This window comes from Elaeis guineensis, chromosome 4, assembly GCF_000442705.2.
Source record: "Elaeis guineensis isolate ETL-2024a chromosome 4, EG11, whole genome shotgun sequence".
Taxonomy (NCBI): domain Eukaryota; kingdom Viridiplantae; phylum Streptophyta; class Magnoliopsida; order Arecales; family Arecaceae; genus Elaeis; species Elaeis guineensis.
Window position 1 is genome coordinate 138,652,884 of NC_025996.2, and position 10,879 is coordinate 138,663,762.

At 38.6% G+C, this 10,879-nt stretch overlaps 1 protein-coding gene across 1 annotated transcript; it reads right to left on the bottom strand.

Moving 5' to 3' along the window:
• Nucleotides 1-3,056: 3,056 nt before the first annotated feature.
• LOC105042508 (subtilisin-like protease) lies at nt 3,057-5,960 on the bottom strand. The gene has a single exon (XM_010919752.3). The coding sequence runs from the start codon at nt 5,478-5,480 to the stop codon at nt 3,195-3,197; it is 2,286 nt and encodes a 761-aa protein (XP_010918054.3). The 5' UTR covers nt 5,481-5,960; the 3' UTR covers nt 3,057-3,194.
• Nucleotides 5,961-10,879: the final 4,919 nt, after the last annotated feature.

Here is a 10,879-nt window from a genome sequence, read left to right on the forward strand (position 1 = left end):
CTTATATGATATGGGAAACCAAGTGGAGGATGATGACGATGACACTTATACACAATGTATGCCCTACAATTTTGTGCCAGGTGATGATTTAAATGCTACGACGATGTTGGTTAGAACAGAATTTGAAGGAAACACTACTGCTTGATTGTTACTGGTAATAATTATTTATGATGTATATATTTTACATTAATTATTCTGTTATTTTACTCCATATATTAACTGATTCTACCTTTTATTTATATAAATGCTAGGTGACATCATGCGTCGCAGGGGACGATATGCTGGTGTGCAGTTTCAGTTTTTACAGACAGAGGCTGGTACGTCTTCTTCAGCACAGCAGCCTGAGGCCAGTTCAGCTGCACAGTATTTTGAGCCATGTCCTTCATCATCAGCACAGTACGATCCTCCTATTCATCAGCCAGATGATGAGATACACATGCAGGGTATATATTGTCTTTCATGTAATTTTATTTTTATTTTATTTTATGTATATTTATGATATAGTTACTTTTATGTATTTTTTGCAGACGGATCCGGGAGAGTACGCCCCAGACACGGACCTACAGTAGTACGAGATGTGTGGCAGATGCGTGAGGATGAGAGAATTATTGTGGAGTGCAATTAGCTAGGTCAGCCAATTAAGAAAGCTGCCTGCTTATTGACTTCATTTTTGGGGACTGTTGCTCGGAGGCCTCAGCTATGTCCATTGGGCTATGCAAAATAGAATGACATGCTTCCAATGTACAAAGTTGAGCTCCTCCGAGTTATAGAGGTAATGAATTGATGTTCATACTGTATATTAATTATTAATCACTTATATAATTTATTTTATTTAACTTTTTTTTTTATAGAGCAAGTTTGTTCTCCCTCCATCCACTCATGATTTTGTAATGAAGTCTCTCAACCGCAAATGGAAAGAATATAGAGCACAATTGAAGGACTATATGAGATAGGGTATGACAGAGGAGGAGGTTGCTAGGAATTGTCCTCCCGATGTACCCCCTCATCAGTGGATGGAGTTGGTTCATTATTGGTTCTCCGAGAGGGCACAGGTATATTATCTGCTCATTATCTTTTTTTTCTAAATATTTTATAAAAATATTGATTTTTATTATATATTATACATATAACAAGTTCTTTACTTTATTTTACAGACTTATTCTGCTATTGGTAGAGCTGCACGAGCAGCTCAGTCTGTTCCTCATACATCGGGGTCGAAGAGTTATGCACGACTCCGTCAGGAGTTTGTATGTTCCTTAAACTTTCATAATTAACTTTTAATTTTTATGTTAAAATATTTATATAACTAATATCATTATGTATTGTGGACCATGTCTGTATCATGATACTCATATATTTTTTTAAATTATTATAGCTGTTTGCTTAAAATTAAAATTATTTGTGTAGGTGGATGAGCATGGGAGGGAACCCAGTAAAGTGAAGTTTTACCGGATGACTCATACTCATTAGGATGGTACTTTTGTTCGAGATGAGTCGAGAGATTTATATGTACGGTATTATTAATATTCTATTTTTTACAATGATTTAAATTTAATTTTGTTAGCTATTAATGTATAACTCTTGTTTTCAAAATAAATACAGGAGAGGGCTACATCTCTCATTGCGAAGCGTGACGACGAGTCTGCAGCATCTACGCAGCAGAGCCGTATCGAGGCTGAGGTATTCACAGAGTTGATGGGACCAGAGCGCTACGGTCGAGTGAGGGGTTATGGAGTAGGAGTCACCCTCACTCAGTTATCTGAGGTTAGTAGATATACGCAGCATGCTGCAGCAGATGCTCAGGATTCACGCGTTCGCAGACTCGAGGTGGAGATACAGGAGATTAGACAGAGTCGTGCCGCTGAGATGGAGGAGATGCGATAGAGCCGTGCCGAGATGCAGGCCATGAGGGGACAGATTGATCGGCTTACATCTTTATTAGAGATGTATGGCTCATCTCAGGTAAACACATATTATTAAATATATATTTTTGTATTAATTTAATGATTTATATATTTTTATTTATAGATATGCAAATCATGCTTTTGATATGTTTCTTGTAGGCTCTTGGCACATCAGGCACCCGTCGAGACAGCGGCACGTCACGTGGAGACAGCGACGACCATCCGCCTGCGGATTGATATTATTTTATTTTTATTGTATTCTTATATTTATTTATATTACTCTTGATTGTAATGGACGATTAGTACTTTATTTTTATTTATATAAAATAATATCTTTTGGTTTGGTTAAATTTGCTATTTAAGTTTGCTTTTGGTGTGAATGGTGGTGATTGTACAGGTGTGAATGGTGGTGATTGTACAAGTTTATGTTTGAATAATTGATATAATTTTGTACAGGAATGTATGTATTCTTTTTTTTGTATATAAAACATGTATTTTTTTTTCTTTTAAAATCTTTAACGACGCTTATAAGCATCGTTAAAAGATTTTAACGACGCTTATAAGCGTCGTAAAAGACAAAAAAGCCGACGCTTCGAAAAGCGTCTTGGTAGAGTGGAGGATGCGGAGTCATTAACGACGCTAAAAAGCGCCGTTATAATTGAATTTTACAACGCTTTAAAGCGTCGTGAGAAACCATGTTTTAACGACGCTTATAAGCGTCGCTAAAGACTTAACAGCTGACGCTTCAAAAAGCGTCTTGGTAGAGTGGAGGACGCATTATCATTAACGATGCTAAAAAGCACCGTTATATTTGAATTTTACGATGCTTTAAAGCGTCGTTAAAAAATAACGACGCTTTTAAAAAGCGTCGGCGCTTTTCGTCTCCACTCTTACATAGGCGACGCTTTCGCGACGCTTTTTGGAGCATCGTAAACATATTTAACGATGCTTATTAGCGTCGTAAAATAATCTTAATAGCGTCGTTTTTTATCATTTTCACTGTGGTGACTCCCCTTATTCTTTCTTGAGAAAATATTTATCGCAACGGTGATATGATATCAAACTTATCATAATTCAATAAAAATATTTATATTTTATTAAATATCATATATTTCATCGGTTCTAATAAATGATATTTCATTAGCCATCGATTTCGAATTTTTGATTAAATTCTGATAATTTCGGGGTGGTATCACCGTTGCAATGGTTATGTTCTCGTCTATCTTTTCTTATCACCGATGAAAAAAATATAAATAAATAAATAATATATATATATATATCACGGAGATATCACTTAACGGATACCATCATCGGACTTCTAACAGTTACACCACCATCAGATGAAATCCACCGCAAGTATCCCTGATAATTAATTTCTCCTCCATTGCTGCTGCTGCTGCTGCTGAAAGTAACGTTGTAGCGAAGAATCTCATTGGCTTTGGTAAACGAGAGCCTTGTGGGTCTCACTTCCACCTTCACCTTATCTGAAATAGATGTGCTATCTACGTCGTAGGTCGATCTCGGCGCTCCCACATTGGTCACCGTCCGTGTGACCTCCACCGTATAGCCATTGCTGGCGTCCAAGAACACCATGAAGGAAGGATAGTTCAAATCTTTGCCGGCGATGCTCCCGATATCGGAACACTTGACCGAACGGCGAGCAACCACGCTCACTAGCCGATCAGTGTATGACAGACCACAGAGGTAAGCGATGTAGTCATCAGGATTGATATCATATATGAAGCCCGGGTTATTGGCCCTTGATACGTTGACATGGCCAGCACCGACGCCGAAGAAGTCCGCCGTAGTTCCTGTCTCGTCAGTGATCCGATTGCCATCGTTAGCCGTCAAGTCGGCCGTCGTCATGATCGCAGACTTGATTGCTGCTGGGGACCAGTCTGGATGTGAGCTTTTGAGTAGAGCTGCAATTCCACTGAGGTGTGGGGTGGCCATGGAAGTGCCGGACATTATGTTATATCTGGTGGCGGTGTCGGAATGTCCGACTTCGAAGGGCCATGCAGCTAAAATGTTCATCCCCGGACCGACGATGTCTGGCTTCAAGATGTTTCGGTCGGCCTGATTCGGCCCTCTCGAGGAGAAGAAAGCGAGAGCCGGGGCCGGCTTTGTTTTCATCAATGTGCCTTTGAAGGTGATCGACGCCGTGGGAGTCGATGCTGACTTGATGTACCGTTTGATCGTCTGGCCATCGGGGAAGCTCACATGCGACGCCGGTAGTACATTAACTTCAGAAAAGGTGGAGACCCCTTCTTGCCTCAGATTCGCGATGATCATGCCCAGCCCTCCGGCGCTCCTCACAGTTTCGCCCTTGGACTCCACATCCACCTCGCCTTCAAAACATAGCACGATCTTCCCCCGGACGTCGATCCCATCCAGCGACCTATTAGAGCACAAAGCCACACTCCTATTACCGCTCGCTCCGGGGTAGACCAAAGGCAGCTGGGAGGAGCGGAAGCTACTTGGCTGGTAAGCAGATTCGCCATCGAGCTCCACTCCGCTCCCAAGTGTCACCGTTGTTCTCAGTAAGCGATCTATTCTGCTGGCGCCGACCGTCAGAATCCATGGTGCCTCGTTAGATAGCGAAGCGGAGTCCGGTCCTGAATTCCCTGCAGCGCAACTGACAAAGATTCCCTTCTGGATCGCCCCCAATGTGCCGATTGCGATGCTGTCGTAGTAGAAAGGAAAGGAGGATCCAGCAAGGGATATGGATATCACGTCGACTCCATCATCGACGGCAGCATCCATCCCTGCTAACACGTCGGAATACGCGCAACCATCTAAATCACATATCCTATAGATGGCAAGGTGAGCTAAAGGTGCCACGCCAGATGCTGTGCCATTAGCTAGACCATTGACGTTGGCGTTTTCGACGAAGTTGCCGGCCGCCGTGCTAGCCGTGTGCGTGCCATGTCCATCATAATCGTAGGGTCCTTGCAGCGTCACTCTTCTGGGTGCAGCATCCGTGGCCGAGGCACCTCGGACGAAGTTCCTTGCGCCGATGAGCTTGTTGTTGCAGTAGGAGGCATCGAACTCGCAAGCACCCTTCCATCTGGATGGCGGAGGGGGCATCCCCTCGTCACCAAAGGATGGGTGGTTAGGCGAGATTCCGCTGTCCAGGACTCCAATTATGACGCCTTTGCCGTAGTTGGAGTCATTCCAGAACCCCGGCGTGCCGCGGCTGAGTCCCAAGAACTCAGGGGAGTGGGTTGTTTGCAGAGGAAGGATCCGATCGAGGTACGCATGTGCGAAGCCGGGTTTCTTCTTCATTTCTGCCAGCTCTCTCTCTGTCAATCGAGCGGCAAAGCCACTGATGACGTTTTTGTATGAATAAATCATTCGAGGTGGTTCGCCTGAGCTTGCTATTCCGGTGGGCAGGAAAGACTTGTACCACTCCTCCCGTTCGTCAGAGGAGGCGAACACCGCAGCGCTGGGTGCCCGATGTACGTGAACTATATATGTCTTCAGGGTGCTGGAGATGGTCTCCTGGCTAATGGCCATGGACGCAAGATGAGAAAGGAAGAGAATGGATAGAAAGAAAGGGATGACCATGCTTGACATCAGGAGGTGATGGTAGCTCTGAACCGAAAGATAGCAATGGTTGGAACTAGGAAGACTATGAGAGATAACAAGCTTAATTATGAGTTCGGTTTGTTATCATCTCCACAATTCCCTGATATATATATATATAAGTTTGTTTCTGCGACGTAGCGTCTGCGGAACTTCCTGGCAGTCTATAAACAAATAAATGACGGAAGAGTTTATCAATTTCACCAACTAGCGTTTTTGCTAATAATAGGCGTTACGACCAGCGAATAAAAAGTACCCACTAGTGTTTTTCTATCTTTCTCAACCTTCATTTTTGAGTTGGACGGTTGTTGCGGTGTAAATATTCAGCGTAACGGTAATACCACGTCACCGTCGTAACGTTTCAATAAAATTTTCTTCCTCCGATGACGTGGATAAGCACTAATAATATAAAGTCAAGAGCGTTAATAACGTTAGGTGATTAAATACTAATATTTTTTTTTTCAGTTCCCTCTCTTCCATCCTTCGGCGAGAAGAATATTCATGAGAACATAGTAAATATAAATTAATAATATATTACATATAGATTATATTTCAAAAACAAATGGCATCGATTGGTGCGCTAGGAACCGAATATGAAAATATTTTGATAATATCTGAAAAATCTAGACATGAGATAAACAAATCTTAAAATTATTTTTTATTTTGATGATTCATTTTTTCATCAACAAAGTGGGTTCTGATTTTTCAGTAGTTTTTCATCAGCTAGTGCTAAAGGTGTTCGATGAAATTCCTGATAGAAATATCATCATGGGTGTTTCATATGATCTATAGATCGTTTTGATTATTGCAGATTTGTTTTGATGATTCATTTTCTTATCAACAAAGTGGGTTCGAATTTTTAAGTGATTTCTCATCAGCTAGTGTTGAAGGTGTTCGATAAAATTTCTGATAGAAATATCATTATAGGTGTTCGATACCATCTATGGATCGTTTTGGTTATTGCAGAAGACTAGAAAGCTAAAAGCAATATTTTAGATATTTTCATATATTATGTGTTTTGAATCACTAAGTCTTTCAATTTTACTATTAAGAGGCAAAATGCATTTGATACATCCTAAAATAGAATTATATATACTATTATATGAAGAATAGTGGTTGCTTGAGAAAGTGAATAGCATCTTTTATGTCATATATCAGAGAAAGTGATGAAAAATCGAGACATATCTCAGTTACTCTTAACAAAATTATTGGTATAACATAAATACTCAATAACAAGATTTGCTCGGTATCATCATATCCTTATCTATCAATAGTCAAAATATATTAGCATTGTAGAACTTTAGCAAAAGAGTCTCTCAAGCAAACCAAACTTCAAAATTTTTCTTCAGTCAACATCCCCCCTACAATTCATTTTTCTACAAGTGTTTAAGATAAAAATTAGGTATGATTGGAGAAAATAAATAAATAAAGGGACAATGAATTTCAATAATACATGAATGCTGTAACGATGATTGCACAATAATTACAAAAAAAATGCGAACCTATTTTACATCTAATGACTACATATTTGCATCTTTTGGTGGTATATTGGAGGATGAACACTACAAAAATGATAAAAAATAGATAATTAAGATTGTTCCAAATAAATTTTTGCTATCCATATTATATATTCTATAATAATACCTAAGAAAAAAATAGCATTTGTTCCTATCCTAGAAGCAAGCTAGTGTAGCTAACGTTAGGCTTGTCAATACAAGAAACTTACTCCAAATACACCACTAAACTTGAGATAAACTCATTTTCGAAAAGATAATAGATGATAGTAATATAAGAATTACTTATTTGTACTAGTATCTTACTACCTTTCACATGAATTTAAGACTTACCTCTTTGGCATTGATTATCATCTTCATTCTCAGCCTGTCTCATCCTCTCACATTGCTCCCCATAATGGCGGTAAAATTTTATCAACTTCATAGTTTTATAGGACATTTGGTGAAAAACATTGTTCATACTTTCACTTCTTTGAGTGGATTTCATGCGAGCAGAAAAATAGTCTAAACTAAAAGAAGGGCACTACTTCTTTTTGATTCTGTACAATACCTTCAATCATTTATCGTCAACAAGATTAAAGCTTCTAATCATCTCACTCCAAGTTGATTCAAATTTAGCCTCTGATTGAATATCTTCAATACGAACAGATGATCATGGATGTCTTCCAAAGATTTCTTTTAGCCGTACAAGCATCCGATCTCTATAGATATCCATACGAGATTTTGTTCTGATCAGAAATCTTTTGATCTCATCGAGGTGCTAGTTTTTTTGCAGAGATCGTATCTTGATGGTAGAAAATCTTCTTGTCTCTCAAGACACTCTTAGAGAACAAGAAGATGTAAGAGGATCTTGATCTCTACGCTAGAGATCGTGAGAAAAATCCTTTCTTCTCTTTTCTTTCTGAAATTCATGCACCAAATTTCAACAATAGAGATGTAAAAATTTTGTTCAACTTTTGGACAAAGGAAAGAGTAGACATCTATGTCTAAACATAGACACAAGAGAGAGAAGCTGACGTCCAAACAACCAATAATTGGTTGTTGCAAGAAAGAAAGGATTAAAACAAACTTACCTTATGCCACACCTCTTCACGCCGTCCCTCCTTTCTCCCAAGTTTTTCATGCACACAAGGGTCTCCTTTTGGGCATCAAACCTAATCTCTATTCTCTCTTCCAACGTCCCATAAGGTGGGTTTAAATAGATGAAGATAGGAGATCTAGTTTGGATAGAAATCAAGCATCCTTGTAACCTTGGACTCTTCTAATTTTGTGCCGCCCAACAACCAGGTTTCACACCAACTATTACACGTGAATAAGGGAGGAAATCCTTCTTTCTTACATGCACAAAAGGGGAGAAAAAGAGGCATCATATCTGGTTCAACGTGGAAAGTTGGAGGGGGGTGTTTTGGTGCATGGAAGGGAAGAATTTCAAGATCTTGGGACTCTTTATTAGATGGCTGTTTTAAACCCAATATAACACCAATAAATCTCAATCACATTAGGACAAGATTAGACTCAAATAGATGGGAATACAAATCTGATTTGGAGTTTAATTTATTTAGATTAGATGTCTCCTAATTGAAGGAGGAGTCTTAGTCTAATTGAACTCTTTCTTGATGCTTGAGTCAAACTCAATTTTTAATCCTAATCCAATTAGGATTTGTACACCCATGAAAATAAAGATTCCTAGTCCAATTAAGAATACATACATCCTAGTCTAATTAAGAATTGAGTCAAATCCAAATCCTAATTCAACTGGGGCTAATCATCCGATCTTTTTGGGTTATCCTATAATCCTATTGGGGTTGATCAAATCAAACCATAATGAGTCAAATTAAATCCAATCAAATTGGACTTGATACAAGTTCCATTGCTCAATCAAATTGAAACAATTAACAATCCTATTGCTAATTAATTCTCCTATAACTCACTAACTCTTTAGTAAGTTACATAATGTAACATTTGCATTAGATCAATTATCAATCAAATTAATAATCAAATCCTGTTACGATTCATAATCATAATTCAATCATCTGATCAGATAAAAGCTTCTTTTGTGTATAACTCCATAAGTTCTATTATATCTGATAGTGAGATATATTATGATCTTATTACAATATCATTGAAATTTTTTTAATGGATTGGAATAATTCAACTCAGCCCACCAAGGATCATTGATCATCAAGATGATCCTCATAAGTCTCACAATCTATCAGTGACACCTAGCAGTATGTAGCGGCAATCCAATAGAATAAAATATGAACCTCTAGGTGCAGTTAACGTATGATTCAGTCTCTCTATCGTGAGTCTCGACAGATAGCAGGTCATGGATAAATCATCAAACTCAACATCGATCATATGATAAATTCAATCAGGTTAAGTCCATATATGATTCTATAAAATTTTTTTTCATCAATCACACTGCTATGGTCATAGACTCAGTCTTTTAAATCTCATAGGACTACTCTCTTCTGCTAGAGTCGATAGATTCATCTTGATACACACCTCACTCCTACAGTGGACCAACTATCGTCAACATCCACTACAAGAGCTCCTTGAGACCTATGTTGATGTGTCAGTCAAACTCTAGCAGTCTCATTGCGAGTAGTAGTGTCATCTCAGGTCAAAGACAGTCATATAACTACAGCATCGAGAAAGTCACTAACGAGTAGTAGACATCCATGTGACTTCTCATGTTGGTTACGCTCAGTGTTAGTTATTCTTTAACAACCGCCTGTACTCTCACTTCAGTGTCTCTACACTACAGATTCGAGACCCATTTGTCTGAAGGAAGCGATCTGTGTATTGGCCTATCTGGATCAATCATATTTTCATGATGATCCTATGACTAGGAGCAATTTAGAAATTAACCATCAATGATACATGTTTCAAATTTTCAACTCTTTGAGAATATGTGTCATCATCTTATTAATCTCTTGGATGATTCATGGACACATAAACATAAATAGTAATATAACTATCCAATAAATACAAATCATGTCCTAGAGATATGAAATGTGTCCGTTAAAATTGGCTTCTAAGGCATGTATCCAATAATCTCCACTTGCACTAAAATAATCTGCCATATACCAACCCCCATCTTCACAAGACAGCTTTAATCTTAGGCTAGCTAAGTGACCTACCAGTGGGTCAACCATATCACATGTGGAGTTTGCTCTCTGCACCTCTATGTATTTCTACTCAAGGTAGTCGCATATTCTGCTGCTCTATGTGCTTGGATATCTGGTGAGATCTAGGCTCCTTAGCAAGGACTACGGTGCCATTATATTTGCAGTATCGTGTCACAATACTAATGACATGACAACTAGTTCTGTAACTAACATTAAAAACAGAATGCACCCCACACATCTATAGTGTACTCGACTTTCATTGATTAATTATTTGGAATCTTTCTAAAATATCGATACAGGAACACACCCATGATGTAGACATTTTACCATTAACTTCATATATAAAATCTGAATCAGTGTATTCTCCCACTCCTAGCTTTGATCCTTCTCCAAATTAAGAACATATCCTCAGTTCTTCTTAAGAGCTTAAGAATATTTTCACAGCAATCCAACGCTCATAGCTTGGATACAACTGATATTTACTTGTGATATTCACTGTATAATCAGTTCAGGTACTACATGGCATACGACTATGCCGAGAGGATAGCAGACCTCTCTCTAAGATTTCTATATTGAACCCTTTCAGCATCGATTTCTGTATTTTATCTATGAAAATACGAACATCCAATTGCATCTATCTTTATAAATCATTAGGACGCTCGTTTTATATCTTTTATGGAGAAATCTATATACAATCATATTTTAACCGTTATCAGTTTTGGACACTTTCACTAACCTTTTTGAA

Coding starts and splice junctions, on each gene's coding strand:
- LOC105042508 (XM_010919752.3), bottom strand. CDS start 5,480: ATGTCAAGCATGGTCATCCCTTTCTTTCTATCCATTCTCTTCCTTTCT.